Below are 12,618 nucleotides of genomic sequence, written 5' to 3'. Positions count from 1 at the left end.
AATGCAGGCAGCTATGGACGCACAGCAAACAATGCATTCTTTCAGCCTCGTCTTCTCCCTGGAATCGGTGAAAACTGAGGCTCTTCTTCCCCCTCATGACCCCCATCACCACCTCCAGATTTTCTCTTCTTCTTCCCTACTCTGAGCCATGCCCTCTGGGTCCTTGGAATACCTGGGATACGAGCAGTATTTCCCTATGGAACCAGAAGGCCAGTCTGCGGTTTCTCCGCAGCAAGGGAGCGAGGGGACAAGCAGCTTACATCCCACGATGGACACCACTTCCCAGACCCAGTCGGCCATGCATTCAACGTCTCAAGAGGCGATGCGGACGGAAATGATTCACCTGCAAAAATTGGCTACTCAACAGCGAATAATGGACAATACTATGCCAGAAGTCCCCCAGCCTCGGCCCTCTGGTGCCACTGCAATATGCCCCTCTTTGTCATATCTGCTTACGAGAGACGCGGATACGATGGTCTACATTGATCCTGTTGTACCCCGGTCGCAGTTGGAATTTCCACCAACCTCGGTCCCCCATCGTGTGCATAGCGAGAAACTCTTGGAGACTGGCTCGCCGTTTTTCACCAAGCTTTTCCAGCCCAGAAACCAGTCTCGTACTACCAAGCGACGTGGGCTGACGGGACCGTTCTACAACGGAATCAAATATGTCTTGGATTTGACTCCCCCTTCAGTGGAGGATGATGCTGTCATATTCATTACGGAGTTATCATGCCCTTTGGGTGTGAGGACGTGGGATTTGACCAAGAAACAATGGGGACTCTCTTTACCTTGTATTGGAGGCGAGGATGAGATGGAGGAACAGCCGGGGTATGGCAGCGGTGATATGGAGAGAGAGGCTCTTCCCGTTGAGTACTCGGCTCACCGTCATCGTGTCGGCATTGTGCAGGTACTGCGTGCTTTGGAAGGCTTCCCCGCCCAACTGGATACTCCGTGTAAGATGTGGACCTTCTTTGCACTCGCCTGGCTTTTTGATGTCGCTACAGTGCCTAGAATAGGCGGTCACATGTTGTCCTGGCTCTCTGAAACGGATAATGCTTGGTTTGGAGAAATCAACCCAGAAGTTACTTATCGAATTGCATGTGCGATCCAGTGCAACACACTATGCCGAGATATATTTGCAATCCTAGTTGGTGAAGAAGCGTTGCTTCTCCTGGCCAACTCTAATAAGCCAGCTAGCGTGAAGAGACCTTCGATCACTTTTCATGGTCGAGTCCGTGAATCATTGAATGATACCGAAGTCCAGCGCATTGAATATGCAGGACGAAGCTTCGCGGATTATGTCGTGGGTCGTTTTGTCTATCTCGCAGGAACCGACACGCCGTGGCTAGATAAATTGAGCGAGTACAAGAAGCTTCTCGCGGTGTCAAATCTCTCCAGCGAACGTCTCAAATCCTGCATCAAAGATTTCATTCGAGGGTTTCTCTACTCTGCACTGCAGAGAGGGAAGTCAACATGGCTGCATGAATCCTACCGCACAAGATGCGACCAGGGTTACCCCTCGGGCCACTATATGCATGCTTATTGGCAAATGAAATATGCTGAACGGCTGATGTCCAGAACATTTTGGAAAGAGCTTCAGACGGAGCGTTTTGGCCAGCATGAGCCTCTCTGCTTCTCGAATGATGGTCCTTCTGCTATTTCCGAACTTGCCGATTACCTGCCGGCTTTTAAGGCGCAAAAAGACGCAGCAATTCGGTTGGTGAAGCGACCAGAGCTCGAGGTGAAAGTGTGCATGTTCAATAATAGTCTTCCAGAGCCACAGCCACCATCCATGTCCTCGAATGTTCCTTCTCAAGGATTTGAGCACCAGTTACCCTTGAGGCCTAAATTTAACCAATCTCAGAATATTGGGACAGTTGAAGCATTGGGCAGTCATGTTGCGACAGCAAATGAAGCCGGCACTTCAACGGATAACCTTGAATATGGAAATTATTCGACGAGCAATGAGACCAACAACAGTAACCAAGTCGAAACGATGACCATTGTTGAAGCGCTGAAGGATTTCTCAGATGGCCATGCAGCTAAAAACATCGAGAACAATGACCCAATCATCCCAGATACGTTCCCCGTGAAAGTAGAAGACGTATTAGAAGACCCGGTCCAGCAGCAGACGAGCTTGAGTACACCTGCACGATTCGCGAGCGATATTGACTTCAATGACGGCAAATTTATTCTGCTGGAATTCCTTGCACAGGCCCGAGGATATGTCTACAGCTATGCGGAAAAGATGCTGAAGCCTCCTCCAGGCAGTGACATGCGCTACAATCTGACAGACACTATCACTTGCCTCAGAGACCATGAGTACAGGTTTCTTCCGCTGTGGGCAGACGGTGATGACGACGGTACTGGTGGAGTCTTCATGGATCATGAAATCCCCATTGTGGAAAATGGTGGGTTTTCTGCACCGGGACCTGCTATCCATACAGGCAGCTGTGCTTCTTCTGTGGGCTCTTTCTCCGTGCTCGATTCGAGTGAATATGATAGCACTGTCCAAGGGGCTTCACGCAGGGCCACAGAAAGCCATGCAACCGATGTAGTTTCACTGGACGTACCGACAAATTCTGGCCAAAATAACGTCGAGTACATGTCAGAATGGCAACTGGAGGATGGCAATGCCAATGACGATGCAAGCGACGGTAGCGCCACCATTGTCAAAGGCTCTCCCACCCTAACCGATTTCTTAAATGCGAATGATGATCTAGATATGGATGATGAAAGCGACACTTCGTTTGAGCATATTTAAGTATGGTAATCTATTGGTTTGATCGACAGGTGTTCGGGCGATAGGTCATATTGGAACTTTGGGAACTCTTTTCGGGTGTAATGATTAAAGGTAGTCTGTTTTTGACCATCATAGTTGGATGACATCAGTCTGTGAACAATTAATGGCCCTAATTCTTGATTTTTCAGTTTTAAGTAATTGTGAAACATCGAAGAATGGAAATTGAATCATTCTCCTTGTCAGAGTCTGAAGAATGTGCACGTGACAGAATCCGGGGTTTCTGGGCGCCGACGTCACGGAATCGCGATCAACATCGCAGCAGACATAAACTGTCTTCTTCAAATCGATCTTCAGCGAGAACCAGACAGCCCCTTTTGGGCAGAAATTAAGTGAACCGAATTCCTATTAACTCTGCCACTCTCTGTAGATATCTTCCAAAGCAGACGGGGTCGTCATCATCATGGCATCGTCGTCAAAGCCGTCGAGCTTCCTGCTCTAGTACGTTATCCATTTGGACGCACAGCTTGTAGACACCGGTATCATAGGCTAACAATCTCTGATAGTTCCTGCATAGCACATCGCACCACTATCCTGGCCGAACACTCCTCACCCGGAAGCTCCTCCACCTCCGCCTCGTCCCTGGCCTCCATCATCCTCCCAAAAATCAGCCATGACAAATCTCAGAAGCTCACCTACACCCATGAGCGTCTTTTCGTACATTACATTGCCGACTCGCCCTCGGGCACGGCAGAAGACAACAACCAGCAACAAGACCAGAATTCGTACGCACCGCTGAGTTACATCGTCGTGGCGACAGCCGAACAAGGCCGCCGCATCCCATTCGCTTACCTCCTCGAAATGAAACGCAAGTTCCTGTCTGCCTATCCGCCCTCGGAAACGGATTTCTCCTCACTCCCTGCCTACGGGTGTGCTGCGTTCAACGCAGAACTCCGCTCCTTGCTTCATACCTACAACACCGCTCCGCCGGCGGATTCGCTCGCTTCGGCGCGGCGGGAGATTGACAGTGTTCGGGACATTATGACAGAGAATATCGAGCGGGTACTGGAGCGTGGAGAGCGAATTGATCTGCTGGTTGATAAGACGGATCGACTCGGGGGTAGTGCGCACGACTTTCGCATTCGTAGTCGGGGTCTGCGACGACGGATGTGGTGGAAGAACACCAAATTGATGATTCTTCTTGTCATCGTTGTTATCTTCCTCATGTATATTTTCGTGGGTATGGGATGTGGACTGCCAGCTTGGGGGAAGTGTGTTGGGAACTGATATTATGCTAATTCTCATCTTTTTACTGTTCTTTTTTCTTTTCTTTTCTTCATCCCACCGACGCTTCCATGGGCTCTGGATTGAGTGTGGTTAATTTCGTATAACCTAAGTGAGTGAAGATCCAGCAAGCGCATCGTTCGGACTGTTTTATCTCACCGTTAATCATGATATCATGTATCCTGGGGCGTTTCTATTTCTATTTCTATTTTTTATTATCAGCCTATGCAGTACATGTGCATGCAAGTAATCAATTCTATTGAACTAAATCAGGAGTGCTCCAGTTGCGAGTGACCTCAAACCAAGTGAGTATATATCGCGGTAGACCTCTACGAGATATATATTCTACTTGAAAAAAAAAAAAAAAAACCATGACCACGTTGATCAATTTAATCTAATATCTATTTGTGCATGCCACTTATGTACGAGATCCAAAAGCACTTGCATAGCCTAGTTACGTGTTCACTGTTCAGTCATCTTCCAAGCCAAATGCTCCTCAGATACGTACACTAGTCATGGCCAACCGGAGATTTGGTGACGCCATTTACGAAACAAAGCCCATTTACGGGGGATGAAACTGGTGCGGGGGAGATAGATGGTGCAAAAAAATGAAATTCTCGAATAATGTCAATGATTTGATTGAGATTGAAGATAAAATTTTACAAGTTTATAAGCTGAGATGTCCCTCACTTTCAAACTCGCAGCTTCCTTGCCAAAGGCTTCAGTGCGAGTCTGCAAGCGAGCCAGAATATCAATAACTTAAAATAGGTATTCTGGGGGTTCGTTCTACGCCATTCGTTTACCTCTCCAACCATTGAAAGAGTCCTAATGGACATGATTGACGAGGAGATATTTTGGCGATATTTGGGGAGATGTGCAGAGGGGAAGTGATGGGAATGAAAATTGGGTAGTGGGCTACGAGATGCAGCCTACACCAGTCCATACCGATCGTCATTGCATGATAGATGTAGTTGCTATGGGCAAATTGAGTGCAAACCGGGTTCGTGGAGAATCATGCAAAGACGGTTGAGGACTGGAAACTGAAACCTGCGGGGGTTGATAAAGCAGCCAAGGAGAAGTTTGAACATTAGGAAAATGGACTTCTGATTCAGCTGTAACCTTATCAAGGGGATACCTATGGGATAAGGAGGGCGAGGAAAAAAAAAAAAAAGGCCAGGACGCCGTTCGTCAAAACTGCCCGCCCCGTAAAACCAAACCCGAGGATGAAAAAAGGAAGAAATTTTGCTCTTTTTTTTCCATTCGTAGCATGAACCTGTCAAATAAGACGGAAGCCTGGTCGTAGCAGGTTTATTTTTTCTCATTTTGAGTATCTCATGTACTCCCACGCCATCACCCTATTGCAACAAGAAACAAAAATGCAAATCCCTTAGGCAGAGGCCTTGACTGCCTCACGTCCCTTTCCGATGCGCTCCAGAAGCTGTTCACGGTCCTTGTCCAAGTGCAGCTTGGTGATGACGACCTTGGAGGGGTGGATACCGAGGGGAACGCTCTGGCCGTTGGACTTCTCGCGGACGACACGCTCGACGTGCACGCACCACTTGAGACGGTACACGCTGGTGATCTTGCCCTCACGGCCCTTGTTGGAGCCACGGACAACGGTTACCTCGTCGTCCTTGCGGATGGGGATGGAGCGGACCTGTAGGTAATTTGTTAGATCTCATGTTCTGTCGACCTCGTTTGTGTGCTTCGTCTTCATGTGCCCCTCCTCCACCTTGTCCATCGCAACGTAGTTCTCGAAATGTAAGGGAATCGTCTGTGGGAAAAATAGGAGTATGGAGGGCGTACATTGTGCTTCTCACGGAGTTCCTTGCTCAAAGGAGCGCTCATGATGACACGGCGCTCGCTGGAGGGAGCGTTGAAGTGCGCCTTGCGCGACTTCCGGCGCGAAGAAGCGATTCCTATTCATCATACCCTTGTCAGCATTCCTCCAAAATCACACATGTAGTAAAATATTGGTCCGTAGAAGCGTTTCGTTCCGGGGCGGATATCCTCTCCCACAAGCGGGCGAAAAAAGTCCACCACCACGAACAAACACGGTCGAGAATATCATTTTAAAAACAGGGAAATGGTGAACGCACCCTGGTTGATGATGGCCATCTTATCGGTATGACCGGGCTCTTGGGGAAGGGTCGTGGTGAACGTTGTCGTCGTTAGTCGTCGAAAAGACTCTTTTCGCTGAGTCCTCGAACTGTTAGCCGAAAATGTGTGCTGCCCGAATGTGCGTCACATGACCTGCCCGCTTACTTACTAGGCTAGGGCTGGCGGCCCCACGATGATTGGTCGGCGCAAGCCCCTGTTCCGAAACGGGAATCATGGCGGATCGGCGCAAAGCAAAGCAATGGAACACCACCAGTGAAGGCGATGGCAGATAACACGAGCTGCCAGATCACTGCAAGGTGATGAAGGAGGTCTGATTTTATATTCACGCGTTTCTTTATCTCTATCTGACTTTTCTTTCACTATTTCTCACAGTCCCTTCTGATTCAATTCTCAACACGCGACCTACTCCGCAGACGCATTGCTACGTCAATACAGCAAGCTATGGGATAACTAGCAACAACACCAATTCTTCAAGATGGCGAATGAAGAAAGTGAATGGGTTGAGAAGTTTCTCCAAACAGGCGTATGGGACGAATCCTATATCCGGAATCCTCCTGCTCCAGATGCTCCAATGTTTCCCGACAATTCGCAGGCATATTCCGGACAGCCTCCAGCAGCTCGAACACACGCGAGCAACCCTCCCTCACGATACTCGTCTCCCTATCCAGCACCCTCAACCCAGGGATTTGTCACTCCCGGAGATACAGTATACCACCCACCAGCTCCCTTTCTTCCAGCATATCTATCTCGGAACTTCATGGTGCCAGCGCCACCTGCGAGTGCACAGCCGCCCCCAATGATTGCTCAGGCCGCCTTGCAACAACAAGCTATACCCATGCGTGCGCCTGACAATACCAACAGCTCTGCAAGTACTTCTCAAGTGAACGATGCGAAGAGACGTCGAATAGATAATGGCTCATCGGGGGGTGTGCCAGGGCCAAAACAGCCACAAGCTACTTTTCAACCAGCACCCCCTCCACAAGTACCGCCTTCACAAGCACCACGTCCACCAGCGCCACCCCAACAAGTACCTCCGCCTCCTGCAAACTTGGCCAACTACTCCTTCGCGCCCCGTGATCCTACTAGCGATAGGTCGTTTTTGAAATCGAGAGCCGATCTGGTCAAGGGTTTGGACGAAACCCGTGCGGCAGTGAAGATCACATATGACCCCAAGACAATTGCAAGGGATGTCCTGATTGCCGCCGGTCGCCATCCCACAGAAAAAATGTTAAACCATCATCTTTGGCGGCTGCGCGATGTCTTTAATCTCGACGTCAACTGCGATATTGAGACCTTTCGATGGGATCTCGTCGATCCGCGTGAATTGTCGGCCAATCACCAGCCGAAGCCGCCTATCGCCCCTCCACCACGTGACCGACCACAGCCAATCCCAATGGTTGCTCCTCCACCGCCAAGCTCCAGCTCCCCGACGCGTCCAGTGCAGCAACCCCCACGACAGCTCACATCTTCATCGTCAATCACTCCCTCTCCCCATTATTCTTCTCCTGTTCCACATCTCCCACATCAAATACAGAAGCCTTCGCCTCGTCCAATTGTGAAACCTCCCCCGCATCCTACGCCGTCTAAATCACCGCAGAAACCACCGCAGCAGCCAAAGAAACCTCAGCAAACTCAGCAGACAGAACAACCCCTGCAGCGAGTCGAGGTCATGGTGGGGAAGAAACAGCAGACACGAGGGCCCCGCAGCTCCAATGTCGAGGTTAAAATCCCGGCTCCTGTTTCTTACCAGGTGTATCCCTGCGAATGGGAGAATTGTCAGGCAGAGCTTCACAACCTCGATATGCTCAGACAACACCTGCTGAAACTCCACATACCGTACCACATAAGCTGCAAGTGGAAGGAATGCTCGTACCCCGAGAAAATGGCTGCGGCAGAGCTCTTTCAACACATGCAGGAGGATCATCTGGGGCCCATAGCGTGGAAACTGGGGGACGGACCCTCCGTGCGTGGAACTGGTGAGAATGCATTGAAATGATTGCAGTCGACTATTGCTCTTTATTTTGATTGTTTCCCAAGCAACGGAACCTGTTATTAATATGTGATTTTATCAATTGATCTAGTGGTCAGTGAAACCGGTAATCAAGGGCCATTGGCCACGCCGGAGGCCAGCCAACCAGGGGGAGAGGATTCTCTTATCTTCCCTGCGAGTTACAGCTCTATTCGGGCATTCAATCGAGTCCACGGGAATCATTCTCAACAGGAGAAGGCGCGGGAGATCCTCAAAGCGGTAACGAGGCTCAAAGAACGGATTGGGGTGGGTTTGGATCCTGGCGGTTGTCAGTTGGCCACGCCCGCCCGGAACGAAAGAGTCAGCAACGACGAGGAGTTTTATGAGGTGATTGAAGAATTATAGACAGGCGCTACATTTGATACCCCTTTCTGTTTTGTACAAATATTGGTTTTTCGTTAGCGACATGGCTTAGTCTTTTTGGACCATTCGGCGTTCGTTCATATTGGATGAATTGAGCTTTTCTCGATCCAATTCTTTGGAAGATGTGAAAATCAATGCATAATTCTGTACAATTGCAAATTGAAAACCATGGCAAGTAACCGATAAAAACTTCCATAGCACCGTGGGAAACCACGCACTCGCTTATGCCTAGCACGCTCAGATATTCTCAGGAGCAAGTATACTCCTGATAACCCGTTATCCAAATCCAACAGCCTTACCATTTGTCCACCTTAACACCACTCCCTGGCGAGCCACCTGCAGCCGCAGCGCCTGGAACGGCCGGTCCATGAGCACCATTCGACTCTCCCGATCCACTAGGAGCGCCGGATTTAGCTGCCTTCGCAACGGGGGGCTGTCCATTGTGTCCATCGTCCTGGGCGTTGACTTCGAGGAAGTGGTAAAGTACGATCATCATCATGGCGCAGCAGCCAAGGAACATGGCCAAGCGGTAGAGGTCGCCGTCGGAGATCATGGTGAATGGATATGACTTTTATTGACGCGAAAAGGAAGGTATCGAAGTTCGGGAAACGAGGGATCAAATGAAGATCGATTGCGATGAAGGGGAGCTTCTAAGCTTGGCGAGTGAGCTGAGAAGCCACGTCTCGTTAGTTGCTGATTGATAAATGGGGCAATAAGTCGGGCATTAAGATGCTTACCAAACGAGCCAGGAGAGTAAAAGCAATTGGGCTGATCTCTTTTGGAGTTGGAGGAGTGGTGGTTGCGTTGATGGAGAAGGCGTTGCAGCGGTTCTGTTGACGTGTCCAGCCACGCTTAAGCCCTGGAAGAATGATGAACCTCGGGGACGTTTTGGCCGTTGACTATTGATATCCAGCTCGATCTGACAGCTGAAGCCCATGCCTTTGTTGGCGATGAGTCGAAGCTGTCTACAATGCTGAGTGTCTACATTATGATGTAGCTACGTTTATTATTTCTCCTCATGTGCCTAAAGCCTCCTAATTGAAGCTTTTTCTACGTCGCATCGTTATTGTCCAAGAATTAATCAACGAAACCAGCGTCCTTAGTAATTCATCGTCGTCGTGCTTTTATTCCCTACTCCTTTTCTGTCTCTCTCCTTCTTCTTCTCTTCGGATTCTTTCTCCGTATCCATTGGAGTCTACTCCTGGCGCCTCTCTTCTCTTCTTCATCCCGCCTTCATTTTGTGTCGTGGGGTTCGTCCTTGAATAGCTCCACCGCGACGGTCTTTTTTTTTTTTTTCTATGCTTGCCCCTCGTCTTTAATTAAACAATTTAATTTTCTCGTGTATAATCCCTTCGAGATATTTTCGACAGTGTGATTAATGCGCTATCTACTTCACCATGGCCGAACCGATTCCCACCAGCATTCCTAACCCCAAAGGCGCAAGTCCCTCTCTCCTGGCCTGTCTCCTTTGTCGACAAAAACATCTGAAATGCGATGGAAAGACCCCTGTATGTGGACGCTGCACTACAACCGGCTCAGAGTGCCAATATACCCCGTCGCGTCGAGGATACAAAGGTCCTTCGAAGAAACGTCGCGCCAACCCGGAATCCCCTGACCAACTCGTCCCCAATTCGGCCTTCTCGTTCGATCCTCATTCGGTGGGCTTCCTCGATGTCCCTACGACGACAAATTGGGGGTTTCAGAGTGGGTTTGGATACGCCCCGACAGGGCCTCTTATATCGCCCGGGTCGGCGAGCCCTCAGTTCAATAATGTCGCTTCTGTATCACAAGGTTTCCATGGCCCTATGACTCCGGACTCATCACCATCGTCCATTGGCGGCGATGGCTATCTCGTTGATATTTATTATACCTACTTCCACCCGGCGCATCCCGTTCTGCCTCCGCTTCGTTCACTGTATCGCTCCGCTGTGCCATCCTATCTCGAACAGGTCATCAAGTTCGTCGGCTCGCATTTCACACCCGCCGCATCCAGCGAGATATACCGTCCATCTGTGGTGTCATCGGTCATGGAGCAAGAAGGATCAATTGAAAAGGTGCAGGCGCTTATCCTGCTAGCCGTGGTGCTTCACTCGCGCAACGAGCGCGCCGAGGCGGGGGAGTGTTTGGCTCTTGCGGTCGACTTATCCTTCGAGCTGGGGCTACACCGTGCGGATTTCGCCATTGCGATGAGCGATGGTGATCCGATACGACAGGAGTGTTTGCGACGTACTTGGTGGGAGCTCGTCATCGTCGAAGGCATGTTGACTGCCCTTGGGGCCCAACAAACGTTCCGCACCAGCTTAGTGCCACTCGAGGTACCTCTTCCTTGCGAGGAACGCATCTACCAGGACGGACTGACGCCGCCACCGCCGTTGACGGTTGCACAATTTGACGAACGTGTCTTTGCCGACGAGGAGCGCGATTTTTCCTCGTTCAGCTACCGGGTGGAGGCTATTCGGATACTGGGACGGGTCGTAGGAATCCAAGACATGATTGAAGGTCAGCAGGATCATGTCGAGGCCATCGATGCGCGAATCGCCAGCTGGTTCCATCATCTGCCGGAATCCAAGGCGGAGCTCCTGCGTCCGGACGGATCGGTGGACGAAATGATGTTCCAGGCGACAATGATCATCAACGGTGCAGCAGTATACCTACATTTCCCTCGCTCCGATCTACTATCCTCGCCCGCAGTCGCAGCGGAAGTCATTTGCGGTCACCACGGCCCATTGAGCATCCCAGCGTTTTCGCATCATGCCCACGCCATGAAAGCCGTCAAGGCTGCCAAGGAACTGTCCACATTGGCCTCCATTCGGCTGCCTGTCATCAAGCACACCCCGTTCTTTATCTGCGCGCTCGTCCTCAGCTCCATTGTGCAACTGGCAGCTTGCTCCGTCAAGGCGGGCCAAATGCCAGATCCAAGTCGCGACCGGCTCACGCTTACAATCGGCGTCTTTAAATCCCTAGCCCGCACATGGGCCATTTCCCAAGCCATCATGCGACAGATAAAAGCAGTCGCGCGCGACGTGATGGACGTCGGTTTACGACCGACTATGGACCAGCTAGACCTAACCGCTGTCCTCGATAACAATCGATTCTGGCTCCCAGAGGCCCTCCCCAGATAAAAAGCAAAACCCCAATTGGAGACACGCCAAAATAACCTATGCCAAGAGATTAGAGAATAAAGAAAATAAAGCCTATCTACCACAAACCCGACCAGAGTTTCCCGAGGGAAACTCACGATAACAAAGTCCGAAATCCTGGGAAGGTTCCATCCGTTGGATCCGATAAGGGAACCTCATCATTTCCTCACGGTGGGGGACGGACAAACGGCTTTCTTTTTTTAAAGACCTGCGATCGATAGAAAAAACCAAGTCTTTGATTCCTTTGGTTCATCTCTCTTGCTATACTTTCTTTTTTCGAATATCCCAAACCACCACGGTCCTCGTCCAGAACTCCTCTTTACTGGCTACTTCTATCTCTCGCATACTTCGGCACTGCTGATCTTACCCCGCACAATGTGCAGAGAGGCTCACTGCTCCACTTGTCGTAAGTGCATACAATCATCTCCTGCAATATTGATTTGATCACACCTTTATCTTCACTTTATTCTCACACCTGGTACCTGTCTGTGATTCAGTCGTAATAAGCTAACAGGCCTGGCCAGACAAAATCACCTGGTGGGGTTGCGGTCACCACATCGCAGTCGTGCTTGACGACATCCCCGAGGAGGAATGGTGCGCCTGCGAACCCAAAGTCAACTTCGAGGGCAAGCAATACCCGCCCAAGGCCAGCGATGCGAATTAATCGATAATCGGTGTTGAACGGGGTGTACGAAACATGGAGTGAGGGTGCAACATGCGTTGGAGGTGGGTGTCTACGCGATGACGTTATCTATTGTCGCTTTAATCAGTATGGGTTATTGTTTCATGTATTTAAGAATGATGGAGCGTCCAGTAATATAATGTGAGCAAATCGATGTTAAATTTTTCTCATACAACCAGTGCAATCAACCAACAATGGGTATCTCAGATGCTCTTGCTTGCTAGTACATGGATATGGTAGTTTGAATAACTCCCGCTCA

The 12,618-nt window shown here is 50.0% G+C and overlaps 7 protein-coding genes across 7 annotated transcripts; 5 read left to right on the top strand and 2 right to left on the bottom strand.

The window, feature by feature from the left end:
* Window positions 1-148: 148 nt before the first annotated feature.
* On the top strand, window positions 149-2,764 carry ASPWEDRAFT_27109 (uncharacterized protein; the record flags this gene model as incomplete). The annotated part of the gene is made up of 1 exon (XM_040832952.1): window positions 149-2,764. One exon carries the CDS (start codon window positions 149-151, stop codon window positions 2,762-2,764), a length of 2,616 nt encoding a protein of 871 aa, XP_040691428.1.
* Window positions 2,765-3,203: 439 nt separating this feature from the next.
* Window positions 3,204-4,027, top strand: ASPWEDRAFT_27108 (synaptobrevin family protein; the record flags this gene model as incomplete). Its single annotated transcript, XM_040832951.1, has 2 exons — window positions 3,204-3,241; window positions 3,307-4,027. 2 exons carry the CDS (start codon window positions 3,204-3,206, stop codon window positions 4,025-4,027), a joined length of 759 nt encoding a protein of 252 aa, XP_040691427.1.
* A 1,384-nt stretch (window positions 4,028-5,411) lies between these two features.
* Window positions 5,412-6,176, bottom strand: ASPWEDRAFT_153847 (60S ribosomal protein uL24; the record flags this gene model as incomplete). Its single annotated transcript, XM_040829649.1, has 3 exons — window positions 6,124-6,176; window positions 5,831-5,943; window positions 5,412-5,681 (listed from the first exon to the last, which is right to left on the bottom strand). Exons 1-3 carry the CDS (start codon window positions 6,140-6,142, stop codon window positions 5,412-5,414), a joined length of 402 nt encoding a protein of 133 aa, XP_040691426.1. The 5' UTR covers window positions 6,143-6,176.
* A 444-nt stretch (window positions 6,177-6,620) lies between these two features.
* On the top strand, window positions 6,621-8,141 carry ASPWEDRAFT_27106 (putative C2H2 finger domain protein; the record flags this gene model as incomplete). Its single annotated transcript, XM_040832950.1, has 1 exon — window positions 6,621-8,141. One exon carries the CDS (start codon window positions 6,621-6,623, stop codon window positions 8,139-8,141), a length of 1,521 nt encoding a protein of 506 aa, XP_040691425.1.
* Window positions 8,142-8,836: 695 nt separating this feature from the next.
* Window positions 8,837-9,452, bottom strand: ASPWEDRAFT_182585 (dolichyl-diphosphooligosaccharide--protein glycosyltransferase subunit 4; the record flags this gene model as incomplete). Its single annotated transcript, XM_040831924.1, has 2 exons — window positions 9,275-9,452; window positions 8,837-9,205 (listed from the first exon to the last, which is right to left on the bottom strand). A coding segment is annotated over exon 2 (252 nt), but the record flags the coding sequence as incomplete, so codon positions are not given.
* Window positions 9,453-9,934: 482 nt separating this feature from the next.
* On the top strand, window positions 9,935-11,659 carry ASPWEDRAFT_107394 (Zn(II)2Cys6 transcription factor; the record flags this gene model as incomplete). Its single annotated transcript, XM_040827885.1, has 1 exon — window positions 9,935-11,659. The coding sequence occupies one exon, from the start codon at window positions 9,935-9,937 to the stop codon at window positions 11,657-11,659; it is 1,725 nt and encodes a 574-aa protein (XP_040691423.1).
* Window positions 11,660-12,052: 393 nt separating this feature from the next.
* ASPWEDRAFT_108623 (uncharacterized protein) lies at window positions 12,053-12,341 on the top strand (the record flags this gene model as incomplete). The annotated part of the gene is made up of 2 exons (XM_040828008.1): window positions 12,053-12,083; window positions 12,202-12,341. The coding sequence occupies 2 exons, from the start codon at window positions 12,053-12,055 to the stop codon at window positions 12,339-12,341; spliced, it is 171 nt and encodes a 56-aa protein (XP_040691422.1).
* Between the last annotated feature and the right edge of the window lie 277 nt (window positions 12,342-12,618).

This window comes from Aspergillus wentii (genome assembly GCF_001890725.1).
Source record: "Aspergillus wentii DTO 134E9 unplaced genomic scaffold ASPWEscaffold_3, whole genome shotgun sequence".
Lineage (NCBI taxonomy): Eukaryota > Fungi > Ascomycota > Eurotiomycetes > Eurotiales > Aspergillaceae > Aspergillus > Aspergillus wentii.
This window is presented reverse-complemented; position numbering and strand designations above follow the sequence as displayed.